Consider the following 27,217-nt stretch of genomic DNA (forward strand, 5'->3'; position numbering starts at 1 on the left):
CTCAATTCCCACTCTTGGCGTCATGATGACCACGAGGTTAGAATGCGTGAAAAACACACATGTGGGTTGCCTTGTCAGACCCAGAAAACCGACAGATCTGTTTTAAAATACCCGCTTGTTGTTTTCTCTGTTCTTATTCGGTTTTTAAGGCGCACATGTTATAATTCACAGCAAGACTGATTAAGACATTGCCTTGGTAAGCGCGTCTTTAGGTACGGATTTTTATTTTATAGTTTACTATGTGACCTGGTTCAAGCATTTAACCAAATGAGTATTTCATGTAATCAATCAACATTATGCAAAATATTCATAGATCTGACCCAGACACAGTTAGGTTTTTTTGATTGTGTTACAATACAAACCATAACACGTGATGTTCTGACAGTAATGCCTATTTGAATTACAAGCTAACACGAAGGACTTCCGTTCATGTTTTAAAGTAGGATGGAGTATTTGCCTGACTCTAATGTAAGATATAAGGATGTGGATTACTGGAATGAACGGTACCGGACGGAGGAGAGCTTCGAGTGGTTCGGGGACTTTACAAAATTTGACCATCTGCTCAGACAGCACGTGGGAACGGAAGAAAACATTCTGATGCTTGGTAAATAAAATATTTACAACACAAAAACTGTTTTACAATTTGAAAAGTGCAACAGGAGTAATTGAATATTGTTGTATTGTGTATATTACCTATGGTCAGCAAGAGGCGCTACTGTACTATTTTTGTGAAATTTTGATTTGTCTTAAAGGAATAGCTCGCCAATTAAAAAGTACAAATACTCATTCCCCCTACAAACAAATCTCTAAACTTAAACCGTTCATAATAATGTCTCCTCCAGTGAATAAGTCCAATCCACTGGTGTCCTCTGACATCAAAATCCACTGACATGTTTGTTTAGGACTGTTTTCCCTTGAAAATAGTGCATGATCTGTGCATATTTCTCTCCTGATTCAGACTAGAGTTTTTCCCCTGGAGAAAACAATATTTTAGCCAGAAGATCAGGTTTCTCCAGAAGAGCCTACAAAATCTGAAGAACAATCCTCACCGAGAAGCTCATGCGTAAATGATCTTCTATCATGTGGTTGGCTTACAATACGAACCTTGGTTTCTTGGTGCATTTTCAACATTCGTAGTTTAACAACTGTTTTTTTTTTTTTAAGAGTGGTCAAACATTGAGCCCAATTATTTGTGTTGAGCATTCAGTCTGCAGGTCTGTAACATAATAGATGCAGTATTATAGTCAGACATAAGGGGACAGTATTGGTCAGTTCACTCTCATGGATTATGTATTCAGCTGGTGCTGTATTAGAGATGAGTGCGGACCTCTGACATGCACTCTGAGCTCTAGAGCTGTTCTTCAATTCAATGACACGAGCTCCCGTCCCCCAAGGACAGGTTCAGCTATGTCTCAGTCCAAATAACCAATCAAACAGCCACCATTCACACACTTAAAGCAGCATACTAAAGGCACGTTGGTTTAGGGTCCGGTGTGCATCAATGTTGAGCTTTATTTGATTCAGCTGGGATCAATAAAGAGTATTCTGAACCTAGTGTTTAAAGACAAGTGACTAACCTTGGAATTGTGATGATATTGAATTGTTTTGATATAGTCCTATGTGGGCGGATTCTGGATTGTTGGATTTAGCAGAATTGTATTTCATCAGCTCGCTGAGGAGACACCCTTCTTTTCTCCTTCTCTGCTTCTCCCTTTCATTCTCTCTCACCACACGGACACCCTTTCTGCACCCACATCATGTTTCATCCGCAGTCCCCCCTCACAAACACAACATCTTCGCTTTCTGTGACCTTTCTCAACCGGAGAACAGGGCGAGGAGTTCCTACGCACCCTTCTTTCATGTGCATCACATAATAAATGTCTTTCATTTATGTAATGCTCCAGTCATGACCCTTTTACCTCTGAATTGCTGCCAAATCAAATTTTGTAGCTCTCTGTTCATCATATTGTTATGATATGTTTGTTCTCCATTCAGCTTTTTGTTTTTCTTCCACTAAATTACTGCTGAACTGCTTGGGATTGGGTTATATTTTACACAGATTCTATGGTTATGAAATGTTCTCTCCATCAAGCTCTTTCCCGGCTTTCGTCTTTATTTTTCCATGCTCAAGGATACTGCCACAAAAACATCAGTGTCCTCCCTTACCCATAATGCAGAGGCCCAGGGCAGATTCCCGAACAGGCTGTTAAGGCTGCATGTGTCTCAAGTTTCTGTGGTTGTGTAACGGTTTGTTGCATGAGGAGAAGTGGAATCCCTGCAGTTAACATGAGCAGATTCTGTCACAAGGAGAGGCAGTTTTAGATCCCATCCCATCATGCCTGTTTCTGAAATGTAGATATTGGACCAATTGAAACAAAAATGGCTCATTTGGGAAATGGTTGTGGTTATCATGGCACAATCAACACAATATTTGCATATCAATGTCTGTTCAGCAATTTGGCTTCGCCCTGATGAACGATGTCCTAAACTGTGCCATCATGAGCGTGAGGTTATTTGAGCATAACAGGTCATTTACATATAGTGGTCTTAAAGGTACAGTAGCCAAAACAGTTCTATGGATAGTGGGAGGATGGAAATTGTCGTTAAAAATATATCATGGCTATTTTTGGTGACATAAACCTTCATTCATGGCCTGATTAAACTGTATGCAAGGGTGGACTTTTGTATGTTAAAGTGATTAGAAAATTCTGTTTGGCATTGTAGTTCAGTAATGTGACACACTACAGTTGAAAAGTTTTGCGCCAGTAAATGTTTCAGATGTTTAAAAAAATGTCTAATGCTAATTATATCTGCATTGATCAAAAATACAGCAAACGATAATTTTGTGAAATATGATTGCAATTTAAAATATATTTAAAATGCAACTTAAACCTACGATGCAAAGTTGAATTTTCAGCAGCCATTTCTCTGTGTTTCGTGTAATATGCTGATTTGGAATCATTTCTTATTATAAGTGTTGAAAACGGTTGTTTATTTTATTTTTGTTGAAACCATCATGCACTCCTTTTTACAGGATCTAGCGATGTATATGCAATTAAACAGAACAGCATTTATTTGTAATGGCAACAAACAAACAAAAATATCTCACTGAGTCAGATTTTTAAGGTTTAGTAGTTTATCAAACAATTGCAATGTGGGAATTAGACTTCAAATATAAAGATTGCAAGAAAAATTTTCTATAGTTACCTATTAATTTCTACCTATATCATGCAAAAAATATTGACACATCTCACAACCACAAGTTATACACAATTACAAGAGATACAATTTGAAACATTCACTCAGCCTTATGTTGATATAAAACCATATGCATTTTTTTTCCAATACAGTACAAAAAAGTAAATGGGTTCAAACACAGTTTTATACAAAAACGGTGCTTTTGAAAACTTTATTCAAAATTCATATTTTCTGTTCTGCAGTAGAATGAAAGTCATGCAAGAGAATGACATAAGGTTAAGTAGATGATGACAGAAGATACATTTTTGGAAGAAATACCACTTCAGAACTCTGACGTCCTGGAAATTGATGTTGGTTTGTTTTTAGGAATGAGTCGAAACCATTTTCGTGGAATTTGATAGTATGTTGTTGATAAACAGCGCCTTCCTTTAATGTTGTATATGCATGTGTATTAGGATCAGTATTTCAAGCATGTCTTCTCAAATGTTTTTTTCCACTCAGTCAGTGGGCAAACCCACATTCATTAGAGACATTGCTGACAGAATGGAAAGAGCAAAGATAGAGGAGAGAGGCGAGAGGGTGGTCATTGAAGTCACATCAGCGCACCATCAGCAGGGTCCCCTCATTCACACTCTCTCTCGATTGCTATTGGCTTCACTGCTGTACCCCACTGCAGTGAACAAGCTTACAAAGAAAGAGAGAAGCATTCAAGTGCTCTTTGTTGTTCATCAGAACAATCACATTTCATCTTCAGTGAAGTCCTGAAGAGTTTGAGGCAATTGAGTTTTGAATGAACCATCTTGAATAGAGTACTCATGAGTCACTGTCGGTCAGAAGGAGTGTGAGTCAGCTCTCGCTTCACACGGTCGAGCATCATGTCTCGTTTTCTCTCGCTCTCGGCATTCATTACCCCCCAGAGACACACAACACGTTCTGAACCCAGACTGTGCTGTGTTGGGAGCGAGCCCTGTGGTCCAGATCAGCTGCAGCTGTGTTAAACGGAATGAATGAATGAATCGGTGAAGGGATGAATGAAAGAACAGAGCGGATGAATGAACGGTGGGGGAAGGGAAGGCTGCGGTGTTATGCGGTATTTCCTTGGCACCGCCCAGCCTGTTTAGTTCTTCCTTCCTCTCCCCCTGCTTTCTGATTGGCTGAGAGGAGTCAATGCTGCTGGAAGGTACTGCAGTCATGTGGGGGTTACCCCCCTACCCGTCCCCCTCCCCATCACAACCTCTGCAGTTTATGAATGAAAGTTGGAAAAATTGAATGAAGAATTGGGTTGCATGCGAGCGGGTTGTGTGTGTGCTCAGCTAGTGTTGTATATTTATCATTTTGTAGAGTTTAAGCACAGGGAATATAGTGGTCTAATTAGGGTGTGTTTGTGTGTTGGACCCATTGTTTTTACTGTATATACATTATAAACAAGAATACAGTGTTTTGTGGTTTTCATGGTGACCTTTCAAAAATATGCTTTCTGTGTAGTAAAACTGGTGTGTGCTATACATTCCTGCATATTTTGTGTGTTGGACCTTGTTTTATTTAGGTTATATTAGTATATTTTGTATGTTTACTGTGTTTTTCTTTTATGCAGGGTGTTTCACTACGTTTTGTCATGTAAAACTGTGCATATGTGTTTATACTATACCATTCAAAAGTTTGAGGTTTGTAAGATATTTGAATGCACGTCTCTTATGCACGTTTATTCGATCAAAAACACCGTAAACAGTAATATTTGGAAATATTATATAATATTATATAATATTATATGACCTTGTAGAAAATCTGGCTTTGTGTGTTGGACCTCTTAACTGCGTTGCTTATTTGTTTGCAGATCAGGGAGAATTCCTCTTATTCTCGCTCTCTCTCTTTCTTTCTGATTCGTGTCTGGAATATTAACTGGGTTACCCGGGCAACGGTGCTCGGATGATAGATGGGCTCTCCTCCGATAAATGGGACAGTGGATGCACATGAAAGAAAACTGTTTGTGTATGTGCGATTTATGAAAGGGTTTGAGTTAAACCCTGTACCTGATAACCACACACACATTATCACTCGTGTTCAATTGCCACATGGATCTGATTCAACTACAAGTATATTTTTTCTCTTGGGTTAATTTGTATGATCTCTCACATAAAGATAATCAACAGTGCTCACCTCAACCTATTTGTCAGGCATTAGTCCTTCCCAGGCATCTCTAGATCTGTTTGCAAGATTGATGTCAGAAGGAGTTGTACATTGTGAGCTGTAACTATGGCAGCCTGGGATTCTGCAGAGAAGTTTCCCATTTCTGAGATTCATTTTCCACCAGTGCCATGCCAGTTCCCAGTCTGGCCTTCCACTTTTCCACTGTTTCGTGGAAAAATTGATTGTTGCCTGCTGTTCTCAAACCAAGAACCACTAAACATCAGTGGTCAACGGGCAGGATGATGTTGTCAAAACAATAGCATATTAGTCTGTCTAGACTGATGTGGACTGATTGTTCCCAGTATAATCAACAAAACTGCAAAGCTGGCTACACTGGATGTGCCTGATCAGCACAATGCAATGAGACGTGCCTTCATTTGAAGGTCACTCACCCCCTTCCTTTTTTTGTCAAATTTTGTCACATTACACTGACTTTCCACTTTCCAGCCAGATTGTTGTACTTTCCTTTGTTTTTTCCCTTTATTTTATTAAGGTAAATTTAATATACAGTGAATATACACAAGCTGTATATTCACATTTATTATTATTATTATTGTTAACTGCTGTTCTGTCCTTTTTTTGTTGTTGTTGAAACCATCAGAAATTCTTTCAGGATAATTTGAATGTAAAGTTGGGGGAAAAAAGAAAGCAGCTTAATATTTTTTTTATTTGAACAATTAGGCCTCGGTTTTATTTTTTCCCCCAAAAATTTCTGAGTTCTCTTTTTTTCAAATTTTATTTTATTTTATTTATTTTTTACAAATGCAGTTGTTTTCCATTTTTTTCATTAACATTTTTCTACACTCCTCTAGTTTTAATGATTAAATTAAATTGTATTAATCAAAAAGCATGTCTAATTTATATTATATAATGTTTATGTAAATTGTTAAATTACATCCAGTATGAAAATGAATAATACTGTGTGTGTGTGTGTGTGTGTGTGTGTGTGTGTGTGTGTGTGAGTGAGAGTGACTGGAAGTTCTCTGGAGGTGTGCTTGAGGTTCCAGATGGAGTTTGTCCACAGGAAGTAGTTTGTGTCTATCGACTCGGTCGTCTTCTGTCCTCCTGACAGCTCTATCCTCTGACTAACAGACAAGACAATCTCTCGACAGCAGCAGAACTGGTGTGTGTGGGAATTAGTGTTATGTGTCCCATCTCACACTTCGCTGTGTGTTCATCTCGATGTCAAAAGGATGTGTGAATGCCTCTAGTGTTTCTGTCACGACTGACCCTTGTGCCTATTTAGCATATTAAAAGTGTGATTTTGTGACAAAAACCCCTCCTGCACCTTTTTGCAAAGTATGATCACTAGAATCTATCCATCTGTCGATCTATGGCTTTATCTGTCATTCATTTTATCTATCCGTAAAAACCTTATTATCGGAAAGAAAATGCTTTTTATAATTTTTTTTTTTTTTACGTCTACCTTTCTGATTTCCCATTTATCATCTGATTGTCATATCTACATGTCTGTCATCTCCCCTTTTTATATCAGTCTGTTTACCTGTATTTTTTTCCCTGTCTGTTTGTCTTACCACATACTGATCCATCTATATATCTGTGTTAATCTTCTCGTCTCTTCTTTGATCCGCTGCAGTGGTCTTAAAGCGTTTGTTCTCTGCACATGTGATCCGATTTTAATGACAATGAGAGAGAGGAGGAGGACCCCTGCTGCGGTTATATAATCTTGTTCAGCATGCACCTCTGTCTGCCAGCAACTTCACTGTCACCTTCTAATGCATCCATAAGTCTTTGCCACTCTCGCTTTCTTTATTTGTTTTTCTTTTATAATGGCTGTATGTGATAGCCCTTCTATCCTTTAACAATACAGTTAATTAGCAAAGCAGGAGCTGCCTTGCCTAATAAGACATACTTTACATACACAAACACACAAGTGTGTGTAGGGGGCAATGTGTGGGCATGGCATGCTTTCATCTGCATGTGTCTATGTGCTCGTACGCAGAGCTTTGTCTGTCTTGAGTGGATCAGGCATGGATGATCTGTTCCTAAGCAACAGTCGCATCTGTAGAGTTTTGGATCCTCTGCCCCCCTTGTACCACTGCAACCTCTCCAGCAGATTGATACCACTGCCAAATTTATCTGCACTAATGCTTAAAAATGTGATTGCATTTGAATGAAGTCTAAAACAGTGGTCATTACTTCATTAGCGGGGTTCGGAATCAAATGCTTTTCTTCCTCGACAGATGGCTCATTTTACAGGTTTAACGACTTGAGCTGAAGTTGCTTTTTGTTAGCTTTAGTTTTAGCTCAAGTCATGCATCACAGCTGCAAAAAAAGGTAGGCTTCATAATGTAGATATCATGTAGGAATGTGTCCGTACAAATGTTGAATTCAAGTCAAGTTGGAAAGATTGTATTTCAAGTTGAATGAACACGAATGCTACCACATTGTTTGAAAGAAGATTTTCTTTAGACCCCGAAAACAGTGGATGCAGTAGATGCAAAATTGACTAAATTTGTTGAAATTATTATATTTTTTTGAACCAGCCAAGTTGCATGTACAAAATCAAATAGTATTTACAGTTCATAACATCTTCCTAAATTAAATAAAAACATAAAACCGCAAACAATATCCATATTCATTATTTTGTAGAATAGAGGTAAAAAAAAAAAACCTTGATTGAATTTTTTTATTATTTTTATTTAGACCCTGAATTGGGCTCAGGTGCTGGACAACAACAAAAACTAATAAAAATGCAATATTTTTTTTTTCAGCTTTTTAAAAATAAACTTTCTGGAGTTCTTTTTATTGTGTGAGGACATCTGTTTTTTCCTTATTTATTATAAAAGGGACATTGCCAATTTACTTTATCCAAAGTGATTTGAATGATTTTGAATTGCAATTACAAACTTCCTAGGAGGACTTGAACATAGCAAAACACATTTTTAAATATAGTTTTTAACTGCAATTCTTTAAAGTGCTGTCTTCACATATGTCGCTTTGACCTCTCTCAGATAATGGATCCATCCTGCTGTGTGAAACTTTTTTTTTTTCATTTGTGGTTGAATTAAAATGTTGGATATTCATGACAGTCAGCTCAAATAGCCGCTGTTGACTCAGCAAGTCTTTCTGCTGAGATATCAGAGGTCATTAACTTTGACCTTAGTCTAGTTTTCAGTCCAAAGAAAGAACTGGATTTGAATAGAACCAGAGAGGGATCTTAAAATGTTGAACAGCTTGACTAATTCCCAACTACTGTGTGACTCATACAGGCTGCTGGTGCCAAATCAAAAACTGAACCCACTTTGTACCCCTAAACAAGAGGGACGGCATTTTTTTTAATTTATTTAATTTTTATTAGAGATCCTAAATGGATTCAAAATATGTCAATTTCTGTGTATATATACAGTTCTGATCATAAGTTTACAAATCCTTGCAAAACATTTTAACCATTAACCATTTTAAAAATATTCTGTAATGTTTTCTAAATGTTTGAACAGGATGATGACGTGTACATTAGATTATATATTTCTTTCATGCAGTATGGCCTTCAGAAGCTATACAGTATTTCGATGTTTCCCAGAAGACCAAATAAGCACATTTTACCTTGATCATCCAATTCAAAAAGTTTACACCCTCTTAATACGTTGTGTTTCATTCCAGTGCGTCAGTGAGTTTTTACAGCTTTTGTAATTGTGTATGAGTGCCTCAGTTGTCATCAGTGTAAAAAGATGGATCTCAGAATCATGTAGTCAATCTTAAAAGTGTTCAAAGATGCTAGAAAACTGAAGAATTTGAAGGACATGGAGGATTTTTCTGAAGAATAGTGGGCAGTTTAACCGCTTAGGACAAACAAGGAACTTATAAACAACATGAAAACTGTCATTGATCATTCAGGTAACAATAACAGAGTTAAAATTCAATGGTGTTTACATTAAAAAATATATATTTTTCAGGACAGTAGCCTACTAAATAAAACACAACATGCAGTTTATCTTATGTTATTAACAACCTTTTGCATAATCAGCAAGGGCTTGTAAAAAACTTATGAACATAACAGTATTATCTTCAAAATTCTGTTATTATACCACATTGCAATATGTTTAATTTACACAATATTTATATAATAAGCTATCTGGGCTATCTGTTTGATTCTTCAAAATGTTCAAGAGGTCATCATGGGTCTGATTTTTCTGAAATATGTCTTGCTAATTCGGCAAGGCAGATTTTCACTGTCTTTGTAGAGGTTTTGGGGTTTAGACCACAAACATCTCTTCGAATAAAGTGTTGGAGTGAAACTTTATCTCTTGTGGGTGTGCAGTGTTGAAGAGTGTGGGGTGTTAGACAGTGTTTTGTGCTAGATTTGATGTCTGTTGAGTTCCATATAAAAGTAGCTCTGTAGAGTTGCTTTCCTGTGGGAGTTCAGAGGCTGCCAGAGTCCTCTGCCCTTTTCAAAAAGACGAGCAGAGGCACAGAAAAAAAGCCACCCTCCTCACCCACACGCAGGTATCCTGTCTTACACCCTGTCTCCTTTGACATTGTATGCTTTGAAATCGAACAGATGGACAGAGATGTGCTTTTCATTCCCAAATCCTCCGCAATTCTTCTGCATGCAACAGGATAATCAACTCTAGAAGTTTCTTTCGCTCTCAGCGCATGTTGGAGTAAGTTTGTGGGTGTCTGTTGCTCTATCACATCGTCCTCTGCTCACCTTTAGCTCAGGTTTGTTTAGTTCTTTTGATATTTGTGGAGCAGGAAGGCGTTTGGCAGCTCTCACCCCACACTGGCTCTGCGTAGGGTGCAAACACACCCACTAATTAGGGAATTAGCAGAGGAATCAATTTTTACTAATGAAGACTAATGAAAAGCTGTTGGTATTGCGGTAATCTGTGTCCATCGACTGATCTCTCTCGATTTCAGTTTAGTGGGATTTGTGTAACAATAACTTTACATCTGTATTGACAAAATTATATCAAGTAGCAAATAAAGTCTATTCTCACAGATTCATCCATAGAGATAACTTGAGAGATTGACTTAAGATCAAGATTAAAGATATCATGGAAAAAATGTTGTCCTGTCCTTCCATCTGTAGCCCCTCAGCTGAAATAATTGAGACTTAAAGCTCCAATATGGAGGAATTTTGTAATAAAATTTCAGAAAATTACTTGCACAGTGTTATATATTTCCTCCAGTTGTGTACTTACAATATCTCAAAAGTCTCCAAAGATTTTTTATTTCGGGGAAATTCCGCTTTTAAATAACTGGCCGTCCCGGAAAAGAAATGTCGCCTCTCAGTGATGCAATGTCCGCTCTATACTTTGTTTCCGGTGTAGACCATGTGATGTTCCACCACAGCGGAATATCACATGGTCAAATGCGGAAGTGGTGGTTACGTTATAGCTGCGCATATTGTTTGGTTGTCGTTGTTATGGATCACGATTACTCTTTGGTGACTATTGAAGTGCCAGTAAAACGTAAGCGTCCATATTCGGATACACGCAGACTGTGTGACAAACGGAGGAATAAAACCAGGATAAATATCGGCCAGGAGAGAGGGGTATTACATAAAATAATACGATCAAATATACAGGTAATACAAAAAAGAATAAATTACCTCATCCGTGATCATGATTCGTTTATCCAATTTAGATACATTGCTATGGTGAAAACGCATTAAAAAACGACATCTCCCATCGTCACCTGCTTCATAGCGTCATCAAGCTTTGCCTTTGTTATTCTTGGAAATGTGCCCTCTTGTGGTCAATTACAAAAATCCCATATTGCAGCTTTAACTAAAACAGTAAACTTTGCTGTCCTTTCTATCTTATTTAATGCAGTGTTGAAGTTTTAGCTCTAAAATTGTAAACTTTAAATCAGCAAATTGTTTGTTTTAACAATTTAAAAATGGAAACAAAACTTTTTACAATAAACTATTGAAGGACCATAAGAGTTTTTTTTTTTTTGCAATAAAAATGTGACCTTATTAACTATATACGCTTCTTATGAACTTACACGAACTGTACTGCAAATAAGCTTAAATGTACAGCCAAAAAAATGTAATGGTATTAAAAGCTTGACAGCAAGGTGATAAATTTGAGGCTTTAGCATTTTATGTAAAGTGTACAATGGAAAAAAAGTTGACCGTGGAAGAATTTGAAGTTTCAACCTTAAAGTAAATACGATTTTCTCTTAAAAATAAATCTTTACAATTTGGCTCAATTTAGCACACTAATTTAGGCTGTTGACTGTGATGAGGGGTCACTTAACTTTTGTTGTAAGGTTACAAGGTCAAGGCAGAATCATGATCCAGTGTGTAAAAGTCAAAGACTGAATGTTAGGCTCAGCGTTATCGCTCCGCGTGCACTAGATTCATACTCGGATGGATTGATTCGAAACTCTTTCAAGGTCAGCTGAAGCTGCAGAAATAGCCCTCTGTATCTCATAGTTTTTTCTCTCTTTCTGGCAATTATTATCTTACTTTCTGCAACTGTCTTATTTGTTTCAGACAAACTAAAAGAAAGAATGAGAAAATACTTTGTGTTTGTGGTTTATGAAATCTGAGCAGGAGAAAGCATTAAGAATAAGATTAAGTTGTTCGTTAGGGATCTCGCGTGTGTGTGTGTGTGTGTCTGTGTATGAAGCATTACATTAATCTGGTCAAGAGAGATGCTGTACTGAGTGACCGACCAACTGCGCTCTTTCTCTCTTGGTTTCTCTCTTTCTCTCTCTCTCTCTTTCTATGTTATAACGATTGTCTCCTGTTACAGTTCTTGGTTGTTGACATGACGTCATTTTCAAAAATAACCATAATACGTGGTTACATACCATTAGTTGCAGATGTGAATGATACTTTAAATCTTGCAGCTTGGGGAAAAGGTGTAGCTTTTCTAAACAACCAGACTTAAAATATTTAACTGTAAAAAAAAAAAACATTGCCGCGGTTAGTTATCACAACTTAAATGCATTGTTTCCGCTTAAGTCTTCGCTTGACCAAGTTTAGTTAACTATTACATTTTTTTTCAACAAATGTTAAGTTGTTAATTATAGTGTTGGGTCATTAATAAACCGGTAAAAAATCCTATAGTTTTATATTGAAAGATTAACTTGAGCCATATAAGGAGTTTCTTTTTAAGCTTATATTAATTGAGAAGCTGAGAAATATTTATACTTTTAAAGGTTCATTGCTATTTAAGTGAACTGCAAAAAATGCAGAAATGTGGTTTATATATTTATTGTATATTTGTATATTCTATGTAATCTGTCTGTCATACAAACACACACACACAAACACGTTTGTTTTTGTGAAAAGTGGGGACATCCCATAGGCGTAATGGTTTTTATACTGTAGAAACTGTATATTCCATGGCCCTACACCAACCCTACCCCTAACCCTAACCCTCACAGGAAACTTTGTGCATTTTTACTTTCTCAAAAAAACTCATTCTGTATGATTTATAAGCGTTTTGAAAAATGGGGACATGGGTTATGTCCTCATAAGTCACCATCTCCTTGTAATACCTGTGTCATACCCATGTCATTATACAGAGTTGTGTACGATATGTCACAAAAACAATAGCACACACACACACACACACACACACACACGTTGATTTGTATACATCTATACAAATAGTTTTATTTAAAATGCTATTATTTATATTTAAGGAATACAATTATAATCAATTTTAATCTGTGTAATTGCATTATAATGTTATCCTTTATGTATATTTTTTATATTTATATTATAATTTATTTTTATATATTATTCAAGTCATAATTGTGAAAATAAGCCTCTTTTAGCTGCACAGGGATCAACATGACTCAACCAATCAACTGGAATAGTAGTTTGGCCACCAAAGAGGGTGCATTCTGTTACATAAGCAGCAGCGCAGCCGTTTTCAGAGCAGAGAGGATTCTGGGAGAGCCCCTCCGGCAGAACACAGTCTCTCACTAACAACTAAGCACTTACTGTGAGCAAGGGCTTGTGGGAAATACAGACATGTCGACTAGAGTCCACAAGTAGAGGGGAAATATGTAACTTTATCACAACATATTAGTGAAATGACAAAGATGGCCTAAATATTCATGCAAACTTCCTCACAGTAAGGTCACACTGAAGTTTAAGAAGTCTGAAGTGTCCTCCACTCCTCCTTTTCATCCTACCATCCCTCTTTCTTTCTCTCTCTGTGTACAGATTGTGGTGAGTAAGCTCTTTAATCTCTCCGTCCTGCTCTCCTTCTCTCCTGCCGTGAGTCGACTGCTAACATCCCCTCCAGCTGAACTCTGTGTGTGTGTTTGTGTGTGTGTGTGTGTGTGTTTGGAAAAGCTCCTTGAGTCTCATCAGGAATTCACCTAGAGTTATCTCTGCACCAAACACACACAAACACATCTCAACACTCACAAAACACTCTTCGTATAACTTTACACAACAGGGGACATCCTCTCTCTTATACACACACTCACACACACACATACTAAGTGGCGATCCCCACTCAAGTGAAAGCGATATTAACACGCACTTGAGAATACACGTAAAGGCTCCCTTGTGTTCTTGTGAAAACTAGTATGTGAGAAGTTGTGATGTGTGTGTGTGAGCACAGACTGCAGCCTGGCAGGAGGGTGATTGGAAATGTCGCCATGGCTGCTACACTTCTTTGTTCCCTTTTTCTTTGGGTGAGTTCGAGCATCGCTATGCTCTGCTCACTTTATTTTGGGTTAACTTGATAATATGGCACAGAAATTAATGAGTATAGTTAAGGTTTCTTTAGAACTTTTTCAAATAGCTTCTTTGTTTCTTCAATTATTTCTTAATATTATTTCTTTTGCCACATATATTTTGACATCTCGTGCGGTTCGTAAGATTTAAATATTTTTTTTAAAAGTTCTCTTATATTCTCCAAGGCTGCATTGATCAAAAATACAGTAAAATCTGCAATATTGTGAAATAATATTCTGATTGAAATAAACTGTTTTGAATTTGAATATGGTTTAAAATTTAATTTTATTCCTGTGAAGTCAAAGCTGAATTTTCAGCATCATTACTTCTGTAGAAATCATTCTAATATGCTGATTTGATGCACAAGAAACTTTTATTACTATTATTTATGTTGAAACGATTGTTCTCCATTCAATCATTCATGATACATTTGTTTTCATGAATATTTAAAATAGAATCTTATTAATGCCTATATTGTAACTTTGGATAAATGTAATGTAAAATTTAAAAAAAGTCAGAATTTCCTTTTACTCTCTGACCCCATTTGTTTATCTATTTGTTTGTTACTTTATGTATAAAGACAGCTTTTGTTATATAAGTCTATATACTTTTACATACAATTTATTTAGAACAAAGTCCAAGGGTTTTCGTATTCGTACGTGTTTTTATTTATAAATACAGAGAGACTGAATTTGTACTTTGTCTGTGAACCTTGGCTTTGACCTCTGACCTCTTTCTCAACGATTTGAAACATTTCACAATGAGACAAATTTCCTGACAGTCAATTTCACACACACAGTTCCATCGATTATGTCTTGTTGTCGAAAAATATCAGTCATGCAAGTTACGTCTGTAAGTTGAGTTTGGTTGAATGTTTCATAGGAGAATATTTCTAAACGTGTGACAGATGATGTCAGAGTCTCTGTATGTGTGACCGAGATAAACAGACGCATCATAGTGAAAAGAACATGTTTAGAGCCATACGTACATGTACTAACCACTTTTCTCATTCTACATGTTTGCACTCTCGTGACCTATTTACAGCACTGCTGGTGATGGTTATCTTCTCTCTCTCTCAGTTCTTGTGTTTTCATGTGTGCTTGTGTATCTGCTATTCCCAGTATGCTTTGGGAGGCTGGTAAACAAAGACCTGTGGGAGACTGTCTGCTGCGCTCGATCTCATATCACCAAGGCAACAGAGCCGCTCCCTCCATGAAGCTGACATTTCAGGGTACTATACGAAAATGTGTGTGTCCTTATGGATTTAACATCAAGGCGAATGTTAACACTATAGAGAGAAAAATGTGTGGAGGTTTTCCAAGAAAAAAAAACATGTTCAGAGCACCAATGTCCGAAGCAGTTACAAATTCAGCGGAAAATGATGATCATTTCTGGTACACCATGTTTCTCCTGTCGTTCAGATGCTGATATATATCGCTTCTTGTGGTTCTGTCTTGTGCTTTCATTATAGAGGCGCAGAGAAACTTCTTTCTTGTGTCTGTTATGTACAATCGCTAAATGTTTTTTGCGAAACGTTCTGTTTTATAGATAGATATGTATGTATGTTTCAAAAATGTATGGTCGTAATTATTTTTTCTTGATGTAAAGGGGTCTTGACTATCCATTGATAAGGTTGCAAGTAGATTCCACTTTGATAATCAGCCAGTTAGACATTGTTTTTGTCAAATAATTTGGAAATAGTGGCCAAAAATATTCTGTCCAACATATCTTTGTGTGACAAGTAAATTTTGAGTGGCTTGTCATGTCTTAATTCTGCTGTGTTGCAATACTTTGTAGTTTCATGCTTCGCTTGGTGTGACATCATTGTGCTAAATCATTTACACTATCTCTGCAGCACTGGGGCATTATGGGAAACATAGATGAGGCACTTTCATCTCCTCAAAGATTAAAAACTTCCTCTGATCTTCACTCATAGTACTGTGGCCTGTTAGTTGCCTGAGATGTGCAACGTTCCAATTTTACCATTTACTTTCAGAAAAATTGGAAGAGCGAGATTGTTCTATGAAATTTGGACCCTGGCTGGTTAAAGAGTTCATACAGTGAATTGATTGCTTTCTGTTCCAGAGATATCTGTGAATGGCACGTTCTGCTTGAGTCTCCGGGTTTTGTGATGTTTGTCTCGTGTGTCTCGTGACTGTCTGAGATGCTGGAATATTTTTTTCCATCTCCCTGTGTGGAGAAGGAGAGAGTGAGAGAGCAGGGAATGAAGGAAGGCTATGTGTCTCATGCTAAACTAATTTAGTATTCTGTCCTGTTAGTTAGCATCTCCGCTCTGGAAATTCCCAGGTCCTCGTTGCCACAGCGAAAGCTCTGAAGAGGGGGATCCAGGCAGAGGCAACACTAGTAAAGGTCAGAGGTCATGTGAGGCTGGTGATGTCATGGAGAGAGTGGAAACAAGGAGGGTTTATGAGTGGAGAATGAGATAGGGCAGTGGTTGGTAGGTCAGGAACACACACTCCCTCCGTCTCTGTGTTTCTCTCTCTTCAATGTTTCTTTTCTTATACACTTTCAATGGCCATTGACCTTATAAACCATTAAAATCCATGAGGCAGTGAATAAACTGTATTAATAAACAGCACAAAATGTCTGTGTCTCATATTCAAACATTTGTACACCATTTACAGAGATGTATTTTTAGTAGTACCAAACAAAATTGGAGACATAATGGCTGTTTTCAAACAGGTTTCCTAAATGGAAAAAAAAAAATCCAAAAGTTAACATTATTATATCCAAATAAACACATTGTAATCCCATCTGATAACCGTTGTAATGCAGAAATTACAAATTTAAACACATTTAGAAATTATTTTAACTGTAGTTTTTACCAAAATGCCATATTTAGGCCATAATTGTTTCTACTATAAAACCAAAATAAGACCATAATTAGTGTTTAACATTGTTATTGCTAACTAAAAATATTGAAAATCATTTGGATAAATATTATTGGTAAAATATTAGATAAAATTAATTTGATGAATTAGAAATTGTGCCTTGGGTTGGCTAATGAAATAAGTTTACTTTGAAGAAATAAAAATATTAAAACTAAAACTAATTGAAAGCTGAATTAAAAAAGAAAGACAACAACAAATAAATTACTTGAAATGAAAACTGAAAATAAAAAATATAATTCAATTGAATCAATATAAGTAATACTGTATTGTCTTTTGGTATCTAAGTTGAATTGTGTAATACATTTTTGGATAGCAAGTCACCACAGTTTTATCGTAGTAACAGTAACTATAGTATTTTAACAAAAATTATGTATTTTTTTTACTGAAGTGTGTTTTGATATGATCAAAAAACATACTTTTTTTGTTTGTTGGCACTAACTGGCACACTTGCACAGAATGGTTTTGTAATGAGATCTGGGAGAAGAGTGGCAGCATGAGCGAGATAAATGCTCTATAAAGAGCTATAAATAGAGTTTGAGACGCTCTGGTTTAAATGTACTGTTAGGTGCCTCTAGGGAAACGCCTGTCGTCCTGCTGAGACTACGGCTTGCAAGCTTCCAGATAACACTGAGAGAGCAGCAACGTTCCTGTGAAAAATGACTCCATGACTTTGTCTTTATACGCAGTGTTAAGTGAGAAGAGAGCTGTGTTGACAACAGACTGAGGTGAAGAACTGTTAAAAAAAGACCGAAAGAAAATGACTTTGATTAAAAACCCTCTGTAAGATTGCTCGTTAAGCACTATTTAATTAGTCTAACGAAGAAGGCGATAATTAAAGATTCTCTCACCTCAGGAGCTGAGATGCCCAACAGGAAGTCTCAACATGTGACTTCCTGTCACTCACACCTCTGGTTAGACTGGTGATGTTGAATCATCTGATGACTTTTTATCACATGGGTGGCACGTTTTAGCATTCGAATGTTTTGGTTATGAGAAAGTTCAAGACTTTCATGCTGCTCCATTATTTTTTTGGTGCTAAGCTAAGGCCCCATTTACACTAGTACATTTTTGTTTTAAAATGCATAACTTTTGCTACAGTTACGTCTATTGTTTACACTACTCTGGCATTTTCTGCCCTCGAAACAGAGACTTTTGAAAATGCTGCAGACACCATTTAAAAAAAAAAAATGTATACTCTTTATTTGGCATTTTTCTTAATTACAACACAACATACAAGGACAAAGAACAAGGGGCACTATAAATTATATAACAGTGAAATAAAAGATTAAAATAAAGTATTAAAATTGTTCCGCTTCTTTATATGCAAACCATTTTGACCAGCGCTTATTATATGTATGTTCTTTGATACGTAGGAAGTATGTCATCTTCTCCATTGAGTGTATTTCCTCCACTATTTCTTTCCATTGTTCAGTCCGAGGTGGGTCAATCTTTAACCAAGACCGAGTGATAGCTTTTTTACATGCAATCATTAGAATTTAAAAGATAAGTGTCTTCTTTTTGGACCACCTCACCAGGTAGAAGACCTGCTGCAGACACCATTTTAGTTTGTAAACTCCGGGGTTATGTTTCAGTGTAAACAGACCAAAACGGAGACTTTTGAAAACAATGGCGTGGCTGCCCACATTCACTCTGCGTATCCTTGATGACCGTGTAAACAATAACATCATGCGCATTGTTGTCACCATTTAGGTTGTGTAGTGTAAATAGAGATTTCTGAAAAGCAGCAGAAACGATAGTGTAGATGAGGATCGTTTTCAATCTAAAACATTTTAAAACAAAATGCACTAGTGTAAACGGGGCCTAATTTAGCATTGTCATTCACACTGAGGGTGTGTATGTTCTTTCAGTCCATGCTGTTTTTTTCCTCGGTTTGTTTGTTTTTTCTATGCTCTGTCATTTGCTGTTTTTCAGTGTATCACTTTTGAAGCCTTTGACTTGTCTTTCTGTTGTATTTTGTTGTTCTTAGCCTAACAGTTTTTGAATGCAGTAGGTCTAAGTTGAAATGACAACAACATTTATTTGCCAGAGTGACTCCTAAATTATCAGTAATAGAACTCTTAAACTTTGTTTTTTCTCTCTCAGGTTGTGGCAACAGTGCTCTGAGCTATGATATGTACCGGGCCGGCTACACCTCCATCACTAATGTGGATTACTCCAATGTATGTGTGGAGAGCATGGCAGAGAGACACAAGGACTGCGCTCAGCTCAGCTGGCTGTGCATGGACGCCCGACGACTGGCCTTCCCCGATGGTGTGTTTGATGTAGTTTTGGAGAAGGGAACTCTGGATGCCATGCTGGTGGAGGAGAGAGACCCTTGGAAGGTCTCGGAGAACACGGCCCGACTGCTGCACCAGGTTCTCTTAGAGGTGAGGAACAACAAGGAGTCTAATATTTTGACTTTAATTGGATAGTTCACCCAAAAATTCAAATTGAGTCTCATTTAAGTAGAGTTTTGCAAATAGCCACCAAGGAAGATTAACAAAATGGCCACAAAGTGGACTGACTTTGACCAGGACGTTGAAGATTCTAAGCAGTATATGTTTGGCAGCTCATCAGGAGTCAGGAGAAGCTTTTCATGAATGCTGTATGAGTCATTTTTTACCTCTCGGGTAGAGATTAATTCTAAATCTGAAGAACTTCCATATCTGTCACATCTCTTAATGAAGAGGGGAAGAAAATCACAGTACAGAACACGTGCTAAGAGCATCTGACTCATGTTTAGTCACATAAGGGGCCACAGATGTAAAGTGTTTTTCCTTTTATCCTTAAATGAGCATTTCAAACCTTGTGTTTTCAAAATCATAGAGGCTGAGTAGCTTTCACTCAATCCCACAGTGCACTACTGCCAGAATTATTCATCAGATGTCACAGTGAGGGCCATGGCACAGAAACAACCATGTGTTTTTTTTGCATGTTAACAGGCCTGCTAATAGATGTTTTGACTCTTAAACCTCCTAGGAAATATTTCCGTACATTTTAACCTTTCATCACAGCAGAAATCACAGAGCCATTTATATTTAATCTCTTTCTCTCATGTTAATAGTGTAACAGTCAGTTCAGTTTCCTCCCTTCATAGTTTATTCATCAGTATGTCAGAGCAGCACAGATTAGGTCTGCTGTGTATGTGTGTGTGTGTGTGTGTGTGTGTGTGTGTGTGTGTGTGTGAGAGAGAGAGAGAGAGAGACATTGTCATTCACCTTCCAGAGGCATGATTTACATGATGACCACAACACTGAAAAATATACACCCAAAAATACACGCATCTTGTGTTGTTTTAGCCTCAAGAAGGAATGATGGAGGTTATGAGCTAGAGAAAAAATCATACTGAGCACCAGTTTCTCCTTAGTAAAGCCTGTTAAGCTGTTATATGCTTTCGGTTATGGAGAAACAAGGTCATCTCTCCCTCTGTTCTGGTGTTTGTGGTAATTTGCAGCTTTAGGTATTAACTCAATACTGAGAGGATCGAGGAGTCCAGATGTCGGAAGCTGAATAAGTTACAGATTCTGTCATGTTTTCAGAAATCTTGTTAATCTGTTTTTTCATTCATTGTCCGACCATTGATGTGTGTTTTTTAGGTATACCTCTGCACATTAAGCAAGGAAAGGAGAAAGCAAAAAAAAAAAAAAAAAACACACAGACACACACATTTTATCCGTATCAATGTCATTATTACATTATTAAAGGGATACTTCTCCAATAAATGGAAATTCTCATAATTTGCTCAAAAGAAGACACAAAGAAGATATTTTGAAGAATGTAGCCATTGACTTCCATTGTATTTTTTCCATACTATGGAAGTCAATGGCTACTGTCAATTGTTTGATCACCAACATTCGTGTCAGTATTTTTGTTTTTAAATACAAATGTTTAAGTGTTGGAAAACTGAACCAGTTTCAGTGAGCTAATGCGGATAACAAAAATAAAATTCTAAATAATACAATTTCATTCAGTGGGAATGAAAGCTAGTTTACCCTTTGTGTAAGTTTCATTTTTTAGAGCCCACTGGCAGATATTTGTTCTTGTTTTAATTATAAACTCACTTCATTTTCGATCAGTTTAAAAAAAAAAACTAATTTACATATTTACAATAGTAATTTGCAGTATTGCTGTGTTAAGGTTATATATATATATATGTGTGTGTGTGTGTGTATATATATATTATTCATTCATTCATTACACATAGACTGATATATTTCAAATGTTTATTTCTTTTAATTGTGATGATTATAACTGACAACTAAGGAAAAACCCAAATTCAGTATCTCAGAAAATTAGAATATAACTTAGTTAGGGATAGTTCACCAAAAAATGTCCATGTCCAGAAAGGTAAGAAAAACATCATCAAAGTAGTCCATGTGACATCAGAGGGTCGTCTGTTAGAATATTTTGAAGCATCGGAAATACATTTTAGTCCAAAAATAGCAGATCACCAGTAGTTCTTTCGGACAGTGCATTCAATAAACCGGTTGAAGAAAACAAAATATATACATATATGCAATAATAATTTGTAGTTGATATATTTGAAGAACATTTAATATTTGGTACAATATCAGTACTGCCCTCATGACATACAAACACTCACACATTCATAACACTAGCATATTAAAACACTCTTAAACACTCAAAAACATTAAAGCATCATGCCCACTCTCTGTCTCTCTCAGACCCACATGTAGGTGTGAGATTTATTTTTTGGCCTGACACGCTCCATGAATCACCCACATCCATTACCATAGAAACGCTGTCCGCACAGACAGGGCTTCCTCCTCAGACACTCAGATTGCTTCAGTGAGTGTCACACTTGTCTGTGAAGAAGGGAGAGCTTTGTCTGATATTGTGTGGATTCACAATGCTGACCCTACAGAGTACAAACAAGTCTTCAGTCTGTCCTTGTCATGCATTTGAATAAGGATTTACAATAAACATTTGTTTTTATATAAGACTAATTATATTTTCTGCATACTAACCTGTAATTTTATTAACACCCAGAACTTTCAGACTTTTTAGCAAAAGGCTTTTTACCACAAGCCTCTATAGTACACATGAATGATTGTTGTGTTTGTGTGAATTAAAGAAGTGTGTAAAGTCGTCTAGTGAATGGAATGTAGTTTTGTATTTCCCTCTTTATGTTTTAAATAAAATGTTGAAGCTCTGACAGTATTAAGTTTGAAATGTAACAAATTATTTGAGTTTACATTTCCCACCATATGTACAACATTGAGTACCAAGTGAAAATTCAAATGAAATTCTATAATTAGTGTTTGCCTTTTTTATATTGGTGATAATAATAAAACACTTTATTTTACTGTGTCAACATACTTACTAACAATTAATTATGCATAATTACATGCAAGTAACCCTATTCCAAACCCTAATTCTAACCATAATCATATAGCACATGTACTTAAATGTATAATTACATAAACTTTAAAATAAAGTGTAACCCAGTAATTTGATAATTATCAAAATTAAATGTTATTGATTAATTACTGTATTGGTTCTTCTGCTAATACTTTTCAAACAGCACTTGTTGCACTTTTTCTGGTGGGTACAGAAATATTTGCTTCACCCCTTATATTTTTAAATATTAGCTTTACTTTAATGAGAAGAATAGATTTATTGTACATCAAATTGAACTTTTTTTCGAATGAAAATCACGATGTTTGTTATTTTAAGTATTATTTTCTTTCATTATAATTTTTATTTTTTCAGGGTGTCAATGGACGTTAGTCAGGTGTCTTTATATATTTATTTATTTATTGTAATACTGTACAAGGTATGGCAAAGTATCCACACACAGTCCTCGGGATATTCTCTAATCACTTTAGAAAATTTATTTGGGCTCTGCATTGTAGAATAGAATAGAATAGAATAGAATACTTCTAATTAAATAAAGATATCGCAAAGTTTAATCAAGTGATACACACTGAGTCCAATATAATGTGTCAGACACACACTATTAGTTTTACATGTAATTTTCATACACACACCAACAGGTCAGGAGTAGTATTTAAGTTCAGTGCTATCTTATAAAAAGTCTAAGAGACATCCGACTGATTTAAAAAAAAAAAAACCTCACTAATGGCTCAACCTTTTATATATGAAAGTGGAGAAGGATGCCCACACACACTCTGTCTCTTACTGTTCCTTTGTTCTTGTCTTTGGTCTTAGCTAATACCTAAAGCTTCCTAATTATCATGCCTAGGGCCCGGTTACATAATATTTCAACAGACAGAGAGGGAAGCAGCTGAGGAGGGTGGCTGCGGATTGGATGGTGAAATTGCACATCAACTCTCATTTTCTGTCTGCTCATTTTCTCCATTTTCCCTCTCCTTTCTTTGCCCTCTGGCTCTTACACTCTCTCTGAAAAGAAAACAAGAGAAAGAATAGAGAGCGAGGATCAAGGGAATGAGCATCTTATCTTCTTTGCTTTTTGCTGAGGATGAAAAAACTGTCAATCATTTCTAAATGCGAATGATATAAATTACATAAAATGCCGATTAACTGCATATGACAATATTTGCAGAAAAAAAATAGATTAAAAGAACAGACTTAAATTGACAAAGACACTTCAAACAGATATCACAAAATATGGCTTTAAAGTAAAAATATGATGTCTCTTTCCTGATAATTTAAGTCAGTATACTTTAATATTTATAGATACAGTATCTAACGATATTCTTTAAAAAAAGAGATGAGATTTTTTTATGCAGCTTTTTTTGCATGTGGGTGAGCTTGTTTAGCTGTCAATTCATCAAAATGCTGATAGCTCCCTTGTTAGTATCGAACATACACAGCAGTGTGCTAACAAGAGCCAGAGTTATGTAATACTGCAGTCTTGATTCCTTGGTCTCAGACAGTCAGAACCCTGCTCATATCAATCAGACATTGTGAAATAAAATTTGGGATGTGATGGTCTCAGTGTGTGGGATGAAGTCTGCAGTACGAGACACGTGGAGTGTAAGGTGAAGTTTGAGGGTGCGGTAAACACAGTGAAAGTCATTTCAGAGTTGTCTTCTGAGTGTCTGCTTGTATTGTAACACACTTGTGCACCATACAGAATTGAATTTGATTTGAGATAGCAAATAGGATGCAAATTTGTTAAAATACATAAAAATTCAAAAGTCACTTAACATTATTTGCAATAACACATTTTGGATGATGACTTAAAGCACTGTTTGAAAGTTTTGAAAGTATAAAAAGAGTTTGACAGTTCATGAGGTTATGGATTGATGGATGGATGGATGGCTGGCTGGATGAATGATGGATAAATATGTAGATGGATGAATAGATGGATAGGTGGATGGATAGATAGGTAGATCTATGAATTGACGGATTGGATGGATGGATAGGTAAATGGATAGATGAATAGATATGCAGGTGGATGGATAGATAGAGATTGATTAATTTATTTGATTGATTGATTGGTAAATTATTTGGACTTTCCCCACTATGCATTTCCTTTATTTCAATTCTATGAATTGCAATTCAGTAAAATTTATCTTCCTGTTATTTGAAATCAAACTCCAGTTTAATTTTCTGTGGCCTATTCAATTCAAATTCACATGCATGATTTAAAAGTGACCATAATTTTGACCATCATAATCCAAAAATCAAATCTGTGATGTGTGGTGGTCTTGTTATAACTTATAACATTCTCCTCATTTGGCAAAAAAGTCATTGATTATAGAATGAGATAAAGTTATTCACCATTTTATAAACATTTTAAAATAATTAATGCATTATAAATGTATTACCTGCAATGTTTCTAGTTAATTCTCTGTTACATATACACAGAAATTGTTCAGGGATCGAGCAATTATGTTACTATCCCTGTGTCCCAGGCCGCTCTTGTTTGTGGTTTGTTCTGTGTGTGTTTTCATGTGTGAATGCATATGAGTGCCTGTGTGTCTATGAGAGAGAGTTGATGCTGGGGATTTGGAAAGATGATTTTGGGACTTGTGTATTTTGTCTTATTAAAGATTTAGGCACTTCTGCTGACTGCCTGCAGGCTTTACATAAACACTGACCTGACTGGCAGAGAACTGCTGTCACATACAGATTAAAATTTCATCATCTGACACCAACACCCTGGCAGAAAACGGCAATAGTTTTGTAGGATGCTGTATACATACTGCTTGAAATGAATTTATTCATCTGAAAGCATCTGTTCCTGTCACCCAGCAAGCCTTGTGGAAAAAACAGAAACTTCCCTACAGAAACCTGCCCACATCCAACTCTTCCTGCCCCTGCAGTTAACACTGGGAAACCTTGAAGGCATATTGATGCTCAAGACTTCATGAAGCTTCTGTATCCTTGTATAATAATGTTAAACGGGGCATATTTTACAAGTTTGTTGCATTTCAATTTGAACGTCCATTTTATACCCTGTTTTAAAAAATGTGCCTTTAAAATAAATAGTTAGAACAATAAATAAACAATAGACGGACAGAATGATAGACAGATGAATTAATGATAGACAGATGGATGGATGAACAGACAGATATGGAGAACGATGGATGGATAGACAGCCAAAAAGAATGACTGAATGGCAGAAGGATGGATAAATAGACAGAGAATGATAGAATGATAGATAAATGGATGGATAGACAGAGGGAATAATGAAAGGATGGATGGATAGACAAGAACGACTTAACAACAGATGAATTGATGGAGAGATTTTATGACGGTTGCATGATGGATGGATAGACCGAACAATAGAACGATGGCTGGATGGATGGATGGATGGAGAGACCGAAGGATGGATAGATGGATGAGGAATCGATAGACAGAGGGAGTGATGGAACGATGGATGAATGGATAGTTGGATAATCAGACAGAGAGAACAATAGAATGATGAATGGATGGATGGATAGACAGAATGATAGAGCAACAAATGGATGGATGAAGAGGATGAATGATGGATTGATGGATGGATGATGAGTGGATAGATGGACAGAATGATGGATGGATAGAGAGATGGACTGGCAGAACGATGGATGGATGGAAAGACAGACAGAAAAGCAGAATGATAGAATGATGGCTGGATGGATGGATGGATGGATAGACAGGCAGAACGATAGAATGATTAGAATGATTGGATGGATGGATAGACAGACAGGCAGAACGATAGAATGATGGATGGATAGACTGAATGATAGAAAGATGGATGGATGAATGGATAGACCGACAGGGAATGATGGATGGATGGATAGACAGACAGAGAGAATGATGGATAAATGGATGGATGGATAGAGCGAAAGATGGATGGGATGATGAATGGATGGAGAAACTGAATGATGAATGGATGGCTGATGAGTGGATAGATGGACAGAATGATAGAATGATGGATGGATGTAGAGACAGACAGGCAGAACGATGGATGGATGGAAAGACAGACAGGCAGAATGATAGAAGGATGGATGGATGATGGATAAACAGGCTGAACAATAGAATGATGGATGGATGGATGGATACTAAATGATAGAAAGATGGATGGATGGAAAGACAGACAGGCAGAACGGTAGAAGGATAAATAGATGGATGGATAAACAGGCTGAACAATAGAATGATGGATGGATGGATGGATGGAAAGTGATAGAAAGATGGATGGATGGATTGATGGAAAGACAGAAGGCAGAAAGAACGGTAGAAGGATGATAGATGGATGGTTAGACTGCCTGAACAATAGAATGATGGATGGATGGATAGATATATAGACTGAATGATAGATGATGGATGGATGATGAATGGATAGACAGACAGGGAATGATTTATGAATGGATAGACCGAGAGAACAATAGAATGGTTGATAAATGGATGGATGGATGGACAGAACAATAGAATAATGGATGGATGGATGATGAGTGGATAGATGGACTGAATGATAGATGGATAGACAGGCAGAACGATGGATGGATGGATGGACTGAATGATAGAAAGATGATGGATGTATAGATGGAATGAATTATAGAAAGACAGGAGGATAGATGGACAGAACAATAGAATGATACTACTGAAACTACTTATTTTCATTGTTACTAAAACTACTAATATATTGTTAACGTTTTTTTGCCCAATTTTGCAAATTTATATGGTTATTTGCCCTGTATTTTCTGCATTCAGCACTTTTCTTGGGTTCTGACCCTCCAGCTGAAAGCCAAACCATTGTGTTAAATTTTGTGTACATATTACATTGAACAAAAAAGAATGAAATGTATAG

At 36.5% G+C, this 27,217-nt stretch overlaps 1 protein-coding gene across 5 annotated transcripts in view; it reads left to right on the forward strand.

The window, feature by feature from the left end:
* Nucleotides 1-18: 18 nt before the first annotated feature.
* The window catches only part of ece2a (endothelin converting enzyme 2a), a 71,850-nt gene continuing 44,651 nt past the window's right edge, over nucleotides 19-27,217 (forward strand). The window contains exons 1-3 of one of the 5 annotated variants that reach the window (XM_026205787.1): nucleotides 19-212; nucleotides 441-604; nucleotides 19,078-19,361. In XM_026205787.1, coding sequence (XP_026061572.1) covers nucleotides 445-604; nucleotides 19,078-19,361 — 444 coding nt within the window. In that variant the 5' untranslated portion in view covers nucleotides 19-212; nucleotides 441-444. Of the gene's footprint in view, nucleotides 213-241; nucleotides 330-440; nucleotides 605-19,077; nucleotides 19,362-27,217 lie in introns of those variants that run through there. The other 4 variants (XM_026205788.1, XM_026205786.1, XM_026205789.1 and 1 more) reach the window with 4 other exon arrangements.

The sequence above is a fragment of the Carassius auratus genome, chromosome 27 (assembly GCF_003368295.1).
Source record: "Carassius auratus strain Wakin chromosome 27, ASM336829v1, whole genome shotgun sequence".
NCBI lineage: Eukaryota > Metazoa > Chordata > Actinopteri > Cypriniformes > Cyprinidae > Carassius > Carassius auratus.